This window comes from Sylvia atricapilla, chromosome 2, assembly GCF_009819655.1.
Source record: "Sylvia atricapilla isolate bSylAtr1 chromosome 2, bSylAtr1.pri, whole genome shotgun sequence".
Classification (NCBI taxonomy): domain Eukaryota; kingdom Metazoa; phylum Chordata; class Aves; order Passeriformes; family Sylviidae; genus Sylvia; species Sylvia atricapilla.
The window spans coordinates 22,922,966-22,942,610 of record NC_089141.1 but is presented as its reverse complement, the minus strand read 5'-3'; the positions used below and the strand labels follow the sequence as shown (position 1 = coordinate 22,942,610).

Sequence of the window (19,645 nt, the reverse complement as noted above, 5' to 3'; positions counted from 1 at the left end):
GAGAAAGGACACCCTTTGTGAAATGCCTGGAGAGTGACTGATGAAAAGCCCTGTGTGAACGTTAAGCAGTACTTCATTACTGGCGTTCCTCTAACTGGAGGCAATGATTTTAGGGGGAAATACAGCTACAGGAGCCAATTACACCTTGAGAAAAAAAAAGTTTGTGCTATGTATGGCAGGAGGAACCTGTATTTGAAAGGAGAAGTGTAGTGAGGGAAGGCTTCTTTGAGCAAATGGTTGCTTTTCAAGCTGAATTTCCCTTACAGAAGGATTCTTTCTGGTCCCTCTGAAATTGCATGGAAGTCACAGGAGATCCAGCAAAGATTAATGCAGGTTGATGCTTGCTATTTTTTCCTGGAGGCCTTGGCAGCTCTGTAATTACAGTCGGTGCATCTGAATCTCCCTCTGGCCCCTGTGTGCTGCCCGGCAGTGACACCAGCATCAGAGAGACCCTTGCTTCAGAATTTGTCAAGCAGAACTCTGCTGAGAAACTAAACCTGCCCTGCCGTGGCTCTCGTTGTGGTGATGAGGAATATTCCTTCACTGAATAGCCTCCCTGCGGGCACTGGGGCTGGAACCTCAGGGACTCTCGAGCCCAGAATGGCTCACAGACTGTGATCCAAGAGATACATTTGTGGAGGAATGAGGGAACCATATTTCTATAGCATAACGTATATATATTTATATAAATAAAAATGAAGTCAATGAGCTGGCTTGCAACACTAGGTGGCAGAGGTGGGATCTGTTCTGCTCTGAGCGCTGTCCTATAAGGCATTGCTTGTTTAAGTACAGTCGCATTTAGTTGGAGCTGCAGGAGAGAGACAGAGAGATTCTCTGTGTTTACAGCCAGCCCAGGCTACGGTGGAGCATCCAACCTGGCCCCCCCTTCCTCCAGCACTTGAAGGGGAGAGTGAGAGGTTATTTGGGAATCTGGCCACCGCGGGTCAGCTTGCGCTGCGACTGGATTGTCAGAGCTGGCAAAGCAGAGCCCAGAGGGACTGAAGGGAGACACGAATCACATTTTCTTTGAGAGGAGCGAAGAGGGAGAGAAAAAAAAAAAAAAAAAAAAAAAAAAGATAAATTGAGAGAGAGAGACAGAAGCGAAGAGACGGAGAAAAAGGCAGAGGAAGCGGAGCGAGTGAGAGAGAAGCATGAGGACCTACTGGCTGCACAGTATCTGGGTGCTGGGATTCTTCCTGTCCCTCTTCTCCTTGCAAGGTATGTGGTGAGTTCTTTCTCGCAACCTCCTCAAACCCTTCTGCTTTAATTGAGGCTGCTGGACTGAGGATGGCCTGAAACATGGAGCTGGAAGCTGGAGCTTCCTCTCCCCCCCTTTTCCCCTCCAAACCTTCCCCTCCCCTCTTGCCTCAGGAAATAAGCCAAGGAGAGATCGCTGCTGGTGAATCCTATGGTTAGAGGGCACTGCATGTGACTGACTTTGCTGCTGTATTTATGTTTTTGCGGAGGGGGAGTTGGTAGGGGGAATATAGTTAAGATTTGCAAAGGATAAGAGTGGTGGGTGATGGTGGTATCCCCTCCATCCACAACCACTGTTTCTCAGCACTTTGGGTCACAAGGACTGATTCTCCTCGATTCTTTACCTTCCTGAGGAGATAAGTATTAAGTTTCTTTTGGGTTTTTTGTTTGTTTCGTTTGTTTTGTGGTTTTTAAAATTATTTTTAATTTGGTTTTGTCCAGAGAGGGGGAGGTTAGAGGAATCTCTCTGCCTCTGGTCTGTCTGTGAAAACATTATGTCCTTCCTCTCTATACCAGGAGGGGAAAAAAAAAATTAAAAAAAAAAAAAAGAGAGAGAGTGATGGAGGAAAGACAGGAGATGAAAATTTGTTGGATATGGGGTTTTGTTCAGTGGAGATTTGCCAGCTGGGTTTCTTGCTTTAAGAGCCAAGTGTGAGTATGGAATTTAGTTCAAAGTGATGACAGGCATGCTAGCTGGTTTTGAGATGCTTTCTGTAAACAGGAGTTAAGGGTTAATGCATTCCATGCTGTGTATATTAATACATGTCACACATGTACATATAATCATAGCCGTCAAAATTGCAGCTTGTGCATGATCCACACTCACTGGTCACATCAGTGGTCCTTCCCGAACATACACACACACAGACACACACGCTCAGGGACATAGCAGGGAAGATGAATAAACTCACTCTGGCACATACAGTTCTAGCTCCCTAGCACATGCAATTCCTAGAGAGTCTGCTTCTCTTGCACTCACGTTCTCCCTTCCCCTTTTCCCCCCTCCCTCCTCCAAGCCTCCATCCTGAACACTAGCGTTCGAGGTTGCTTGCATATTAAAATCCCTTGCCTATCCTGCTGCACTAGCTGTGTAAGCCTGTGTGCACACATACTCACACACACAGGTGAAAATATAACTAAAGAACATAGATGTATACTCTATCTGGCCTACTCTGTGCCTCACAGTCTTGCATTTGCAGTGAGCTGCACCCTTGGAGCATATCTCGCTTGCACGCGGCTTTTTTCACAGTGCTTTCTTCTCACCCCACTACATATTAGTGCAGGAGTGCCGTGCATGGAGATATGCCAGTCACAGCTTCCTCACTTCCCCTTAGCTCCTACTTTTACACACAGTCTTGCATGTACTGTTCTCTTCTATTTTGTGTCTACTAAGCAAATTCCCGTACAGGCAGGCTCCCTGTCACACACATGCTTCCTATTGCAGCCTCACACCTGTCACTCCTGCAAGCCCTCACTATGGAATCCTTCATTTCTTGCCACATTCTCACATTTGCTGAGTGCTCCTTTTCATACAGTCTCACTTCTCCCATTTCTGGGTCTTGTACACATGCTTTTCACTGTCACATATTTTCTCTTAACTTACATCCTCCGAAGTCTGGACTGTGAGTCCAACATCAGCACCTTCCAGCTGACTTCCTTCCTTGCTGTGAAGTGGCTGATTCTGACAGGGAAGGAGAATTTTTTCCCAGCACAGAGGTTGTACATGGGGTAAGAGAAGAACTGGTACCTGTGTAGCGTAAGTGGATAATGTCAGCAATGAAGTTGTGTAGCTTGGTGTGAACTTTGCCCTGCTCTGGAGGATTAGTCAGAGAAAGATGGACAAGAAAGATGGGCATTGGCAAGTTGTGTTGACTCTGAACACTCTGTCTTTCTGATGCATGTTTCCCAGCCTGTAGACCACGGCACTTGCTCCACGCAGTGTTTTCAAGTCACAAGCCTTCCCAGAGTTGTGACCAGAGCATCCCAATGCTGGCACAGCCAGGAGCTGTTTTAGTCCATCCTTATAGCAGGAGCTTATGCTAGGCTAACGGCATGGACAGGCTTTTACCTTCTGTTTTAGTGAGTTAGTATTGCCATGATTGTACCAGCCACATCTATTCTATCTTGAAGGTTTCAGGGAAGGTCTTTTGAGGTCTGTATCATCACGTACTCTCTAAATAGGCAGAGGCACAACACAGTTGCTCTCCCTGGATTTTGAGATGGGATAGGATGGTGTGGTGTTATAGGAGTGTTTGCAAACCTGGAGCTGCTTTTTCGACTGCTCCCAAACTTCTGGCATGATATAACCCAGAGCACTGCTGTATCTAGTTTCACAGCCAGCAGTATTTCCTTTCTCCGAGGTGAAGACTGAGAGAATGGGGAGGCAGGAATACTGGGGCTAGCACGGGAGGAGTAGGGCACTGCCTGAAGCAAGCCTGGAGATATCTGAAGGAGTTATAAAGGGGTGGGGGAAAATACTGTGCCCTTAAAATACCCAATGAGCCAACACACCCCTCCTCAATATTTATTTCAAATTAATTCTTTTTCACTGAAAGCCGTGGTAACAAGCCTTGAACAGTTCTCTAAGCCTGCTGAGCACAGCTCTGCGGAGCTCTTACCCCAGGACACGGCAGAATTGGCTTTGACAGGCAGTGACCCCGGTCAGAACGCTTCCAAGACCTTCGTGCGCACACGCCTGCAGAGCCAGACAGCTGAGCCCACACCTCTGCGAGCTACCCACGACTTGTGCGTGCCCTCTCTCCCCTTTTCCTCGCTGTCCACTTGGGGGTGTACCGGCGAACGCAAAAGCATCTCCGTGCCTTTCTCCGCTCTCCCAAAGGCAGCAGGGGAGCAGGGGCTGGCACTGGCGGGCCGAGGCGAGGCTGAGGAGCAGCGCAGGGCTGCGGGGAGGACGCGCAGCGGAGCCTGGCAGGAGAGCGATGCGCTCCGCGGTGCCAAGCGGCCGGCGCAGCCTCTGCCAGGCAGGATGCAAAGGGCTGCCTGGCCCCTGCCTGGCCCCGGGGGCTTTGGCACACGGTCAGCCTTTGCTCCTTCCTCCCCTAGGTTAGGTGCTCCAAGTCCTGCACAGACGATTTTGATTTTTTTTTTTTTTCCCTCCCCGATCACTGTGTTTCCTCATTTTGGTGGTTTGGGATTCTTGCGCTTCTCTGCTGCTGCACTTCCAGTCCTCTCTGGGAGGCAGCTGGCTCGGAGGCGGGATGCTTGTTCCTCCTGCAAGGTGCACTGGCCTTCCTGCCCTGTGGGGGCCGGAGGAATAAAAGTACCTACACACCCCAGCACTGCCGGTGGGTGGGATTTTCTAGGAATTTCTAGTGGCATGCTGCAGCTCTTCCCTCAAATGGATTCGTTTCTTAGCACGATGTGCCTCAAAGCTTCTGAAAGAGCTCGGATTGTTGAATTGGATTGTAAAGCCGAATTTTTCTTTTCCTTTGCCCCGCCTCAAGTCAAAAATAGGTGCATGAGTATGGGGTGGAGAAGCAGATGATTATGGTTTATTAAAAAAATTGCATTTGAATAATCTAGAAGAATTTTGTGTTGATTTTTGCACTTTCACCTATTATTACTCTAACTTAGCTGCCAGTATGAAAATTAATTTTTATTTCCTCACCCTGAGCATTTTATCTTAAAAAATGAATGCCTTGACAAATTATACATTATCTTCAGCATTTGCTTTAAGCTGAAATTTTTTCTAAACAAATTCTATCCCTTGAAAAATAGCACTGTTTCAAATTGGCAATTTGTTAAAAAATCCCAGCTTGTTTGAATGAACCTCCCTGACAACTCCACCTAATTGGTTAATTGCAAAAGACTTTATGTTTAAAAAAAAAAAAAAAAGAAAAAGAAAAAAAAAAGTTACCTCCACAGTCAATTTAGTGGAATAGATGGTTTAGGAAAGGACATCCAAAACTGGCCTGCATAGTCCTGGCAGCATTTATTTATAATGTATTTTTTGAGCTGCTCAAGGGTGCTCTTGAATGGGGAATGAGTCTGATGAAAGAAATCACAGAAGCAGTCAGGTAAGTGGAATAGGATGCTTTAGGTTTGTACACAGCACAAATATTATCTGTAAAGTCTCATGTTTTATAATGTTACTGTGCAATGAGGGTGTGAAAAATGATGTGTTTGTTAATGCTTGAGGTACGTGCAATCTCTGTGGATGGAAGTGTACACCCAAGTGTTTCTGTGCTGATAATGTGTAATGGATGGGGAGAAGAGAGGGAGGAGCAGCAATGTGTGTGCGAGTGGTGACATTGTGGTGTATGGGGAACAGCACGGGGCGATTGTGATGCAGTTGGATAACATTTAGATACTGCCAAGTGGAGAGAGAAAAAAAAAAGACTTTTCCTGCTCTCCTGAATATACTTTTCTTCCTATCTGTTTCCAGTTCTCTCTTCTTGAGTAAGGCAAGGGAAGCTCTCACAGGCTGGACTGTATTGATGAGGTGACAACTCACTCAGCTGCCTTGCATTCCCTTAAATGATGAAGAGGTTCAATACGCGAAACAAAATACTTGTAGGCTTAGGACAGGGGAGAAGTAGGGAAGGCTTTTTATCTGCAAATGGTGAGCATTGAAAAGATATCCCAAGTGTTTCTTCCAGTTCTATCCAGTGATTGCTGATCATAATAATCAATAATTACACGAGCAAGAACCCATTTCCTCTAGCTGTTATGAATCTCAGCACTCAGCTACCTGCTCAAAGGGCTTTGTTATGATAAGTAAAAATTTTCTTTATCTTTTAGTCTCAGATATCTTTTCTCACACAAGAGTTTTACTAGTTCTGTAACAAAGTACCCAGTTCTCAATGTTTCTGGACACTCGTTTTCAGCTTTGGAGCACACTCATGTATATACTAATGGTCTGAGGAGGAGATGTGCTCTTTCTATAGTTACTCTTTTCACTTTTTTCTTCTACTAGCAATAGAGCTCCTTCCAGTCAGGGTGAGGAATACTGCTGCTCTCATCCTAGGCTGCTGGCAGAGCCAGTGCTTTAGGAGGGCACACCCTTTCTGTGTGCAAGCTGTGCCTCCTGTAAGCCTTGGGTGAGCCAAGGTCCTTGCCTTGCCGGTGGGGCCTGGACCCTTCTCCTGGCAGATTTACCCTGTGCAAGGCTGAGTTGATAAGGAATGGGCTAGACAAGGGATGTTGAGGTGCAGCAGCAGCTGGGAGTTGTGTGCAGTTGCCTGGAGAGGCTGGTGGGGCTGGGATGGCAATGAGGAGCTGCAGCACTGCTTGCTTCCCTGTGTGCTGTAAAGTGAGGACAAGTGTCAAAAGCTGATGAAGAGTAAGGGCAAGGGATGCCCTTTTTTGTGGGTACATCAGAACACCTGATGGGTTTTTTCTGTGGAAGAGGATTAGCTGTGAGGTGGTTGTTGTCTGACAGAGGCTGTTAAAGGACTGAATGATCTGAGTGAAGTCTATAATGGTACCAGACAAAGATATCCTGGAAGAGTCTGGGGAAAATCTTTCATGTGTGTCTTTGAACATGGAGACGTGTTTTGCCAAATATCATCTCCTTTGTGCGTAGGAAGGATGCAGAATTTTACTGCCTGTGGTCCCCATAAGCATGAATCTTTGCCTCTTTGGTATCCCCTTTTCCTTAAACACAGTTTCATTTGCTGCTCATACATAATGAGCAATGATTTTGGCAGCTGATGTACTCTTCCTGCTGTCGATTTATTCATGATAAAATCAAAAATATCAAGCACAGCTCAAGACCACCCTGTCCCACTCTGAGAGGGAACTAAGGATATGTGCAGGTGAGTATGTGAGACACAGCCCTCTCCTGCTATCAGTGAAGGGCAGACATTCCTGCAGTCAGCAGGGAAACAAAAATGCTGGGAGTACATGATTCTAACAGGAATAGGCACAGGAAAAAGAAGCCCAGGTTTGATTATGTGCTATGCCATTGCACTGTGGTGCTTTGCCTGATGCTGAATTTCCTGGAAACTGAGGCATCTCCTTGTAAGGCAACTTTCTAGGAGGTTGCCTGCCTGTGTAGTAGCATTGCCCTGCTCATCTGCATGGAAGGAAAAAGAAAAGCACTATAAGGGCTGCTACTCTAATTTTTCTGAGCCAAAAGAGTATTCTGTCTCACAGTGAAGTCTTTCTGGCCATATCTGCTGTTTTAATGTTTCTGGGGAAGAAATTCTGCATGACTACATGCTGAGGGTAAAGGGCCCTTTACACTAATCATGCTTATTGGTCACTCACAAGCATAAAATAGGATTTTTCAGTGCTTGTCAGCTGTAGAGGTACTGGACTTTGAACGGTACCTCTGAGAGGAGATGGTTTTGGAGGCAATGCAAGGGTATACATATCCAATTAAGGCAGGTTTTTTTTTTTTTTTTTTTTTTTTTTTAAGGGTTGATTTGTTTTATTTAAAAAAAAAAGAGCATGAGAAGGCAGGCTTCAGAACAGGGGCTTTGGCTTAAAGCAAAGGTGCGTGTAATCACAGCTGTGGGCTCATGGTCTGGCTTTTGCAGTCTCTAGGGTTATATAAAGCATCCAAAGGAAACTCAGTTCTTGAAAGGTGTTCCCTTCCCTAGAGTCTGCCTCTCTGTGACCTCGTGGATGTAAGCTTCTTTCTGGTTTAGCATAGCTCTCCCCAAAAAGGGTGTCTCTCTCCTTTTTCTGGTGATGGTGATTGTGCTGTTGGGAGACGGAAGATGTGGCAGGCAAGCCATGAGCACTGGGATGAGGAAGGGAGCAAGCAAGGAGACAAACGAAAGGCTGTGGGCCTTTCCAATTGGGAAATCAATAGCATATGAGTATGCAATGTAAGTGTGTAATCACAGCTCCCTCCCCTCTGCCCCTAAGCACTTACATTGATGGGGAGTTGCAGGCCAGAACCAATTAATCCTTACAACCTGCTAGGACAATAACTATTAATATTCTTCTGCATGCACTCTGGTTACTGCACCTGCTTGGAGCCTGCCTGTACTTGACCCTCAGCAGCTGACCCCAGGTTCCACCAAGGGAGCAAGACTCTTTCTGATCATGAGCCTTGCAGCCAGTGCACTGTTACCTGACTTACCCCTGTGGATGTTGGAGAGGCTGACTGGAGGGATATATACTTGAGTGTCTGAAAAAGGAGGCATTTGCTGGTAAGGTTTTGCCTGCAGGAAGGAGGGGTTATTTAAAGGGGCATCTGTGGAACTGTTGAAGTGTAAATGCATTTAGACTTTTGTCATGCTGGTACACCTTTGTATAATGAAGCATCTATCCTTTGCTTTGTAAAGGTACTTTGTACAATGGGATTGAAACATCCAGTTTTCAACAACAGTTTTATTTGTGCTCATGTACGTGATCTGTGCATAAAGGCATGGCCTTTGAATACCTCTTCCTTGGCTTTTGGGAAGGTGCATATATGGAATAGAAGATGACCTATATATGCATGCACATGCATTTGAGTGTGCGAATGTGACAAAAAATGCACAAGTTGCATGGTAAAGATGCTTGAGAAATGTTAACAAATCTGGTCCAGAGCTGTGTTTTGTGCAAGGGACTTGCCATGAATGTTAGTGCAGGAGGTGAATGCAGCCTGGTTGCTGATAGGAATGTCTGTGTAGCTATGTGTGATTTTGGAGTGACCATTATTCATAGCACATTTGCATCCTATCTTGACACGGCATGAGATTGTTGCAGTGAAACAGAATTGTTTCTGTGGCTTGGCTACCCCTCCTCATCTTTCTGCGATAGCCTCAGTGTAAGGTGGCAACTTAGTCACACTTCAGTCACCTGGGCAGGAAATACAGCCTAGAGAGTGGAAAGGACACGTCTGACTCTTACACTTTCATGGGAGAGTTTCTGGGAATAGGAGGAAGAGGATACAAGAAGACTTCCTTACATGCACAAGTCGCATTGTTTTTTAATTAGACCAACACATTCAAAAATAGTACAACGTGACTGAGCCCACCCTCCTTGCATAGCTATGCTATTTTATGAGCTGGCTACAGCCTGAAGCAGTAAAATCAGCAAGTCTGTACTCTGGCTGTTTTCCTTCACTAACAGAGTCTTGCTGGTTTAACTTCCTCCACAGCACAGGCTCTGTCCAGCGTGGCTGTGTTCTGTCCAATCTCAGTTTGGGTAGCTGAGCAGGACAGACCTGCCTGGGCATGCCTTGGTGAGCTGTTCTGCACTTCTAGATCTCCTGGAGAGGGAAGCAAACTATTTGTCTGGAGGGGTCGTGCTGTATCCATGTTGGGTTTTATGAACAGTAATTTCTTGGCAATTCAAGCATCAGAAAATTAATCATGCTAGCTCAAGTGGTGTAAGAGCTGTCTGTGGTCTAGGCCAGCTAAGGGAGGGAAGGCAGGAAACAGTGGAGCTGAAGTGATGGTACATAAGCTCTCCTGGTTTCTGTACTATCCAGCAGCCACAGAGCTGCAACTATCCAGCAGCCACAGAGCTGCTGTTGATAAAAAAAAGTCCAGCTGTGGCATGAGGTAAATGAGCTGTGGCATTGCCCCAGAGGGACCTAGCACTGCTACGGTCAGCAGTGCAGTCTTCCTTCTCCTTTGGCCTGCTGTGTGCATAGAGGAAAGAAAGGAAAGGCCATTCTGGCTGGCCTTGCTCTGTCTATCCTGATGTAAATATTTGTAGCAGCAGCCTTTTCTTCAGGCTTCAAGAAACCTCACAAGACCCCTGCATGTAGGCTCTGCTTATCCCCTGGTCAACCCCAAGAGTTTTTGGTCTCTTTCTCCTTCTTCCTGCTGCCCAAAGTGACCCAAATCACCACAAAAATTGAAACAAACACCTCAAACTCTCCTGTTTGCTGAAGCTTTGTTGTAGCAACTGTGAAGGAGAAATGGCCACGTGAGACATACTGGGGAGGCAGAAGACTTCAAGGCTCTTCTTTCTTTCCATATACAGGAGTAATAGCCCTGTAATTCTTTCAGACCTGGGGATTCTAATTGAGAAGAGGTTTTGAAATTCTTACAGGGAGGGGCTTAGGATGACCTTGATCTAGAAGAAGCTTTCTTGTGGAGCTGCTACCCTTCCTTGGTGCCTTGGTGATAATAATGCCAAGGTTTTGGGTTTAATCCCCATGTGGAACTTTAGAGTTGGATTCAATGGTCCTTGTCGGTCCTTTCCAACTCAGAATATTCTGTGATTCAGACATCTTGAGAGCTTGACAGGTTGCTTTCTGAACTCTTTCTCAAGTTCTCCAGAAGTTTGTTGAAGCAAAGAAAAGATCTTTGCAGATAGAACATTCCTGCTTCACCAAAATGGCATTTTTTATAATAGAGAATAAAACGGTGCTTTGTTGGGAAAATTCCATCTTGAGTTTCAAGAACAGATTAAGGCACAAATGCTTAAAGGCTTTCCTGTGATGTATTATCTGCTGTCATAAGACTACATCAAAGACTCAACTGTCATCTAAAACAAAAAAGTTCTGAAAATTGTGGCCTTTATAGGTGCTGTCAAATACTTGGAAATGTTACCTGAGTGCAGTCAATAGCTGGTGTCTGTCCTGAGCCTGCAGGCAGCTGAAAGTGCTGTACTGAAGATCTGCCCTCACTTTTTTTGGAACTGGATTTCCTTGAAAGGCACCCAGCTGGTGTCACCGTGGAGGAGGGAATGTCCAGTGAGCAGAACTTGTGTCCTGTAGGGATGCTGTGTCTGAACCAGAGGAAGAGCATGTGCATGTGTCTGTGTGTGTGCATGGCATGTGCAGGGCCTGTGCTGTGATCACCAGAATTACAGTCTAGCCAGATAACAAGCTGTTGTTGTTTACAGCACTTGGTTCCGGGCACTTCAATTCCAGAACGATGTAAACAAAATTAGAGGGAATTCAGAGGATTGCAAGGAGAATGATTAAGGGGCTGGAGGGACTGACTTATGAAGAATGCTTGTGAGAGCTAAATATATAGCTGTTTTGGCTAAATGACTAAAGAGGAGCTATGCTAATGATGTAGGCATACTGGGAAGGCATGAAGAATTGTGTAGTGTGGACTCAGCTAGAAGAGTCTCTCTTGATAGAGACAAATAGAAAATTCGGAGGGAGAAAGAAAAAAAAGGCAGGAGAGGAAAAATACTTAATGGAAGAAAAAGATTAGATGGTGATATAGCTTTGTTAAGAGTCATGGTGGAATTGCTGTCATTTGGGACATCTGAAGTTTGCCTGGGCAGAGCCTTGGAGAATAATCCATGCACTACAAGCTTGAAAAGGTCCCTTGAGAGACAGTCTAGATGCCTTAATAGATTTTTATGCTGTCATTAATTTCTGAATCACAGCTAATACTTCCAGTCTGACAAAGAGCCATATTCTTTAAAGTGTTTTTCTTTCTTGCCTTGTATTATTTCTGCTGTGATGCAAATACTGGTGTAAGATATGTGAGGGAGTGTTCTTCTATATTAACAATTGAAATCCTGATTGTATCAGCTGCTTAACTCAAAGTCCTTTTCCCCTTTTTTTTTTTTTTTTTTTTTTTTTTTTTTTTTTTTTTTTTTTTTTTTTTTTTTTTTTTTAATGAAGTGTTCATTCAGATTTGTCTGATAGGTGGGAAAAGGCAGCCTGCTGGATGCCCAATAAGGTGAAAAAACAGTGTCTGTAACTCTGTCCTTTGAGTTGTGTTAGGTTTTGACAGGTTCCCCATTGACACATGTGGTACATACAGGCTCTGCTCTTTCTTTACCTTGCACGTTTTCAAAATGGGTAACTGAACACTGGGCTGGTCCCTTCAGGCTCAGAAGTTGATGTGGTTGAGCTTGTAGCATTCCTGGCATGTCACAAGAGCTGAGCCTGCCCAGGGCTGTCTGTGAGCTGCAGGGAACTGGGCCTGTGAAGGAGGCAGCAGTAGAACAAAGTGGCAGGAGACTGCCAAATTGATCAACAGCACATGGGGATCACCCAGCTGGTTTGCTCTTATCTCACCTACAACAAGAACTGAAGAGTGGAAGTGAGATTGGTGGTGTTGGCTGCTTGGTTTAATGGGAATGGGAACAGACAGAACTGAGATCAAGTTTTGTAGTGGATGCTGGCTGGCACCATGAGCTTCCAGAGGTAAAAGGTATTGCAGCTTGAGTGAAAGAGCCAGGATCCATAATGGGAATTATCCAGACTGGAGATTATTTGTGCCATGGATGCAGACCCAGAGAGAGTTCATCATGGTTTATTAGCTCAGGTACAGCACTATGCAAATTGCAATCTGTTTCCTGGGCAGGAAGCAAGGAGCACCATTTTGCATTGCATGTAGTCCAGACTGTTCAGTGTTGCTGGATCTTTCCCAGTGCAAGGCCTGTTTGAGGGCCTCAGCAGCTCAGCAGTGCCAGGGAACAAAACATGGAGAGAGCTCACTCTGGGTGGAATTTGATGCTACTCAGCTTGGACTTTTCGACTTGCCTTGTTATGTTTGAGGTGGCTGCTGGTGATGACATCTTTACCACATGCACCCCAGCAGGGTGGGGGAGCTCATCAGCTCACATGTGGTGCCCTGGGAGTGCAGTTGGGCTCTGGCTCTGAACCAGAGACAAGAAGCATTGTGGATTTGGGTTGTCTGTGCTGAATGGGTTGAGTTTTTGATGTTGGAATAGCCTCTTTAGAAAATATGCAAGCCCTGGAAAGAATAAAAAATCCCTCCCTTACGCCTCACATATGCATTAAGTAGAGATTCTACATTTGTGCTGCAATGGGAAAACTGGGAGATGTGAGAAATTAGCTAAAACATGATGAAGTGGAGATGATTAGAAACTCCAGAGGTGATAATCTATGTTGGCTGGTATGAGTTGCTCTGGAAAGGTAGCATGCTTGCCCATGGAGATGGAGAACTTGGAATGTAGGTTCAAAGACCAATGGACCTATTGTTTCCCCTGTGTTATTTTGGCAATCTGTGTGCCCTCTAGTGGCACAGCTCATCAAGGGAGGTGGAGAACTCCTACCGTCCGCAGTGTCACCTGAGAGGGGGGACTGTATGTTTGCAGCCCAAAGGATGAGGTTTCTCAGCCCTGGTTCACTGCAGAGAGAGGAAAGGGGTGAGAGCAACATAATTTGTGTAGTAATTGTGTTTTTTGCGCGCAGGAAATTGATTTGCTACAGCACCTTTGAATCATTGTTCCGTAGGATTTTGCTAATCTCATTCTAACCCCGGCAGAACGTTTGTCGCTCTGCACCCAGTGGTTGAGCCAGAGCGTGATGCTGCCGCCTCCTTTAGTTATTGGGGCGAAGGCACAGCAGCAGGAGACCTTGAAACACATTCCTGCAACTGGGTGTACAGGACGGAGCTCTGGGTCCCCTCTCTGGGCTGCATGAACTGCAACTCTGAGAGGAAAAGAGAGACCCAGGGTGTTCTATAAGGAAAATGACAACTGGGGGAGAACTTGTTGTTGTACTGTTGTGCTGAACTTCTGAAGAAAATCCCAAGCACTTCAAAGGCAAAATCAAAAATCACCCAGAGATCTGTTTTCTCAAATTCCTGTATAGATGTCTAACAGCAGCATTATGTAATAGCAATGCTCATAGGAAGGGAAACTCTTCTCTAAGTACATTTATTTGTTTTGTTTTTCTGCCATTCGCATATTTTAACTAAGTGAAAAAAAAACCAAAAGTGGATTGGTACTATATAGTCACTACTTTTGTTAGTAGCCAGAGCTGGTGCTGTAAAAATGATCACAAAATAAGAGAAACTGTTTGGGAAAATGTGGTTGTTTTGTGAAAACTGTTACAAAGAAGGATTTCTCGTGGCTAGGATCCCTTTTTGAAAGAAGCAGAGGCTGCTTCTAAGCCAATACAATGTAGGACATTGAAATCTATTTCTGTTCCAAAATAGAGCAGGATCTGGAACATGGTTGTCCCACAGTTCAGAAAGCACATTAATCCCTGGGCCCTGGCCTGCTTTGGAAAGGTCTAATTTTCCTCTCTAGCTGTGTTTTCAGCCACTATACATGTTAGAGCTCTGTGACTTCCACCATTCAATGAGGCTTGTATTAAGTGCTAGATAGTAGGCAAGCAAAGTAAGTCTGCACCTGCCACACAGACACAAGTAAAGAAGTTCACATTTCCAAAAGCACCCCAGTCCCAGATCCCTGTTCCTTTCCTTGCTGTGCTGAAGGTGGGCTGTGGAAGAGCCCCTGCTTGTCACAGCAGATGGCTGAGAAATGCTTGTTGGCTCTGTGAGCAGAGGTGGCAGCAGCAGCACAGCCCTTGCAGGTATCTCAGCAACAATACTGGGAATGGTGGCCACAGAAAGAGAGCTGACACTGTGTATTTCCCTTGGCACTTTTGGAAGTGGGCAGCTCTGTTGTATTTGAAAAATATACAGTGTGGTGTCTGCTCTGCAGTCTCCAGTCAGTGTGGCAAATTTCTTTTTTCTTCTGATGCTGGCTTGCTGCAGATGCAAGGAATGGGAAAACATGGCTCTTTTCTTTTCATCTCTCTGCATTAAACTTTAACCACATATCCCACTTCATGTTTCCTACTGCTGCAGCTTTATGACCAAAACAAGGGACCAAAGATGTACTTGTAGTAAAACCAAATAGTCCAACAACTTTTATGATGTCTACCTGCTGCACCAGGGTTATACTGAGGATGTATGACCTAATGTTTTTTAGAAAACCATCAGTTCTGCTGGAGTTTGAGTTCTGTTCTGTGGCCTTATTTGTTGTTATGGGATAGAAGATTGCCTAACCCCTCTTCAATGATTTTTTGCTTTTTCAGAGTTTTTAATGTGAGAAAAAAACAAGGAAGAAGAAAAAAAACCAAACCTGTAAGGGCTATTTGTCTGGTTTAGGTAGAGTCCCTAATCCAATTTCATGGAGCAGAGGCTTCGGGCTGGATTTATGCTGTCTCTCTCTAGGAGGTTAAGGATGAGCTGTTCAGTTTGGTTGCCCTTGGCAGTACCTGTTCCAACTTGAGGCTACAGCAATCCTAAACTGGGTTGTATCTGTGATGGGAAGAGTTGTAACCTGTGGCCTTTTATCAAAGATTGTTCTGCCCTACTGAGTGAGGGGATATCTTTACCCTTCTGCTTTTTCCCAGGACCCTGAAATACAGCTTGTTCCTGTCTTTTTTGTTGCTCTTGTTGAGGGTACTCCAAGCACAGGATCTTTAATCCACTCCAATTAAATTTCTTACAGGGTCTGATCTGGAGCTTAAGGGTTGCATCTTGGAAAGCCAGGCACATGATTTAGTTTGCAGAAACTACAGGACCAGAGATGTGAGTGCAAGAAATAAAACATCTACCCAGATCCTTAGATTCAATAGTGTCTTGCAGTGCAGGCTGGCAGTTGGAAGAAACACTTTCTCATGCATAAATTTGGGCACCTTTGAGTTGCAAATGACTAAGAGACAATAAAACACACATTGCCACTTTGATGGGGACACCTTTAAAGCCAGGACTGCGCTTTCAATTAACTCTGCCGTATGTGGCCAAAGTCGACAGTGCATAAAACTTTGATAATTTCACATTTTAAAAATGTATCGGAAACTCTCATTCGTATATCTTCACTGAAAATTTCATGAATTGCACATTTCCTGGTGTTAGATGTTCAATAAACTTAAATTATGCAGCAATTTACATCTAGAAGATTTGCTTTAAAACTGAAGACTGGCTAATTCTCTTCTGAGTTGAGAACAGCTTTCTTTTTTATGCCTCCAACAGTTAGAATGGGCAGTTTTATTCAGAAATTGTTGGAGATCTGTACTGACCACTCAGTAGGAAAAACTCTGATGTGAGGGAGATGTGAAAGGTATCAACAAATGGCTGGGCCCAGGTGTATCTTGTTTGAGCCTTGCATTTTTGTTCATTTCCAGGGCATCAGTATTGCATCCAGAAATTTTCCAGCAAGACTTTTCTGTATTTTAATGTATTTTCAACTAATTGGGGAACTTGAGATTAGAGGGAAGAGCAAACTTGGATGAAACCAGTTTGTGAAATTCCAGATGGCAGTTTTTAGCAAAGAGCACTTCCAGTAGAGTAGTCAGGTTGCTGGGGATATCTCCCTAGATCATAGACTCCCAAGGTAAACTCCCAATTTGAGAGGATGAAAATATGGCGTGTTCTGTCTATTGATACAGACCAGTTCTTGAAGTACCCTGCTCATCTCAAGCATTTCCATGCCATATCCCAAATTTGTGCCTTTATCTGAGTGACCTCAAAGGAGTAACATGCAGTGTGATGAGGAAGACTTTAAACAAAGCTCTCTGGAGCTATTTCCTCTCTTTCAGTAATCTCATTTCGAAGCTTTTCATGGTTACCCAGCTTTCTCATCCTCCTTGTCCTTACTGCAACCAAGCTGAGGGTATGAGCAAGTTGGAACATACTCCTGCTTTTCCATAAATGATCTCTGTGCTCAACTATGGATGAAGAGTAGGGAAGAAAAATTAGAGCCCAAGGTAGCTATGTACAGTCCTGGGACAACACTGATGCTGACAAGCATGCATTCTCAAGGTGATCTGTTGACCTTGACAATGGTAATTTGTAAGAAAGGTGTCTTAAAATTGCCTCAGATGTCCCAAACAGTGCTTTTAATCAGGAGATAGCTTCAACTTCTTTCTCCTGCAATACTGCTTAGTGACTTCCATCACCTATCAAATCTAGGAATAGAAAGAACTAGAATGAACTGTTCAGTTTTGTTTGCCATGGTGGGGGGGAGGGAAAAAAAAAAAAAGCAAAAAAAAAAGAAAAAAAAAAAAAAAAAAAAGCCTGTGCCCTGTTACCCCAGCTGATCATGTAGAAGGCAAAGGGTAAGACATTTTTCTACAGTTGTGAGCTATGCTGGTGGCAGAGCAGAACCTGGAGGACTTGTTCTCTGTCCAGTTCCCCTGCACTGTGGTCCTGTACCTAATGCAGTACTTCCCTAGTTTGAGTCTCCCTGGGCAGGGTAGTGAGCAGCACTGCTGGCAGAAAAGGTGAAGGAGAGACCTGAGGTGCAAGGAAGTGGTCAAGGAGAGGGAGGCACCCTGGTGTCTGTAAGGAAGATGTCTGAAGGAAGGAATGGGATGGATTTGACAATGGCGCAGGGAGGAGGGGAACAGAAGTGCCTGACAAGCTTTTGAAGCTCTGTTTGCTTAATGGGAGCTCTTGCAAAGACACAGGCTGCATAAACCATCAAGAGAAGATGGCTTCTCCCAGGGCCCTTGCAGCTGCACCAGGCTATGATAACAGAAATTAACTTCATCTCCTTTGTCTTGCTTTCCAAGAGCCCCAGAATAGTAGTTATGAAAACGGTGCTGTTTAATATTGTCTTTGATCGAGCAATCCAACGGGAGCCCTGGGCTTGTTCAGCTCGGCTTTGTTAGTTTCAGACCCCAAGGCAACAAGCCGTTGCCTTCAAAGCCCAGGCAGGGCTGCACTGAGTGTGAGGCACACTGCAGAAATCCCAGTTTGTCAATTCAAATGGCGCTCACCTAGCAGCAGTGCATCTACATTTACATCTATAGCAAAATGTGGGAAGCGGGGGCACACGGATATCCCCTCTGGAAAGAGCCTGTCTCAGAAGCCAACAAACAAGGCAGCACCTTCAAAAGGCAGCAACACAGGGTGGATCTTTCCTGTTATTATCCAGTTTTAATAGGCTGCCTTTTTTGTTTGCTGCCAACTGGTCTCCCATACACTACAGCCAGGCAGTGTGGGATGCATGAGGACGACATCACTGAAGAGGAAATCTTCCATTCGTCTCCTTCACCTCCCTGTGGTAGATGTGCATCTTTGCTTCAACTCTGGTGGGCACTGCACGTATCCCTTGGCCAAGGCCTCCATTCTAGTCAGGTATGAGCACTGGAAAGTCACCAAGCCTCTGACTTAACAAGAGTCAAGTCCCAGAGATATTTGCTACTTTGTGAAAACAGCTACTGAAAAAGGTCTGTGCTAGGGGTGGTGTGGAGGAGGGCTTGTGAGAACCAGGAGGGTAGAAACAGCTCACCTGTTTCCAGATGGGTGGATACCTGAATGCACCATAACCCGTGGGGACACAAGTGCAGGGACTAATGGTCTCTCTGCAGGCAGTGCTGAGAGGTGGAACTGTGTGCTAAGGAAAAGACTGGTGTGCTTTTTTTTGTTTAGTCTCTTTCATTGTTCAATTATGAGACTCGTTCTACTTTGTGTCCTCCTGTATGTAAAACAGGGGTGTGATCAGCTCGTTAGGTGGTTGTATGGGGCTCATGAAAATTATAAATAGAGCAGGGATGCATATAAATAGATATAGATATAAATAGAGCATCTTTGGGTGCCTCGAAGAGCCCACTTCTCAGTTTACTGGGGACTGATGAACATGGTGAATAACCTCAATCTTCACATCTCTGTAAACTACATCTAGAGTAGGTTTGATTATGAAATGTCCTGGAAGCTGCTGTGCTTCTTTCCTCTTATTATGGAAACTGTGTGCTCCATTGAAATAAAGGAGTACCAAAGGCATAATATTTTAGATATACAATTTGTTATAATAAAATTTGGAAAGTTGGAGGAGTTTCAGAAGCAAGTAGTTTAGTGATAATATTTCATGTGACAAGGATAACACCTGCCATTACTGCAGTCAGGGTAAGATTTAGACAAGCCATATAAACACTTCAGGTATATGTTCTCTCAAACCTGACATAAACAAATTGATGTTTAGTTTCCAGAACCAGGTGTTCCTGAGCATTGTTAGAGAAAATAGAACAAGGGTCTCCCTTCTGTTCCAGCAGTGCTTGTCCTAGGACTGCACATTGTTTTGTTATGTGCAGTGATGCTTGACACCTCTCTTCAGCTCAGCAGGCAACCGAAGGGACTTAGCCTACAGTGTGCTTTCTTGTATATTTTAGGAAGGATCAGTAGAAACTCTGGACAGCAGTTGAAGCTTTTCTGAGATTCTGGTTCATTGCTTGCCTCTTGAAATTATTGTTGTTTCTCTGATTGTGTCCCAGTAGGACTTATATTTTCTTCTCTGTACCATGTAAGGCAACACAGTGACAGTGAGAACTTCATTGATCCAACTAGGAGAAACACAAACAATGGCGAAAGTTTTGTTGTTTAAAGGTAACTGAGAGCTGCAGAGGAGGGAGTTGCTTTTGCTGTGGTGAAATAAGTTTACGTTCCCTCTCTAAACCTGCTCAAAAAAGTGACCACGGTTTAAAAAAAGCTCATGCAAGTATGAGTAACTCAGGGCTTAGGGCTAAGAGGCAAAACTTTGGGGCCCCAATCAAGGTTTGTCATTAATAGGAACTATTCCTGTCTCAGCATATCAATCTCCTTTTCTGTTAAAGGAGCGGAGGAACTCTGTAGAATTTTAAGAAGAGGTTTCATCTAGTCAAATTCTGAAGAAGTACAAAGAATTTCAGATTATAAATTACAGGAGAGAAGATTCAGCATGTAACTTCTAGCTTCAGTCCTGGATGCATAGGAGGTGGATGGAGGGTAAAGGAGGCTGGAAATTAAAATAAGCCAATATCCTA

The 19,645-nt window shown here is 44.6% G+C and overlaps 1 protein-coding gene and 1 long non-coding RNA gene across 2 annotated transcripts in view; both read left to right on the top strand.

The window, feature by feature from the left end:
• Positions 1–776: 776 nt before the first annotated feature.
• The window catches only part of LSAMP (limbic system associated membrane protein), a 991,258-nt gene continuing 972,389 nt past the window's right edge, over positions 777–19,645 (top strand). The window contains exon 1 of the mRNA XM_066340981.1: positions 777–1,218. Within this exon, the coding sequence (XP_066197078.1) occupies positions 1,152–1,218 (67 nt within the window). The 5' untranslated portion in view covers positions 777–1,151. The remainder of the gene's footprint in view (positions 1,219–19,645) is intronic.
• On the top strand, positions 4,566–14,979 carry LOC136375455 (uncharacterized). Its single transcript, XR_010746080.1, has 3 exons — positions 4,566–5,298; positions 12,888–12,998; positions 13,298–14,979. It is a non-coding gene; the product is annotated as an uncharacterized lncRNA (long non-coding RNA).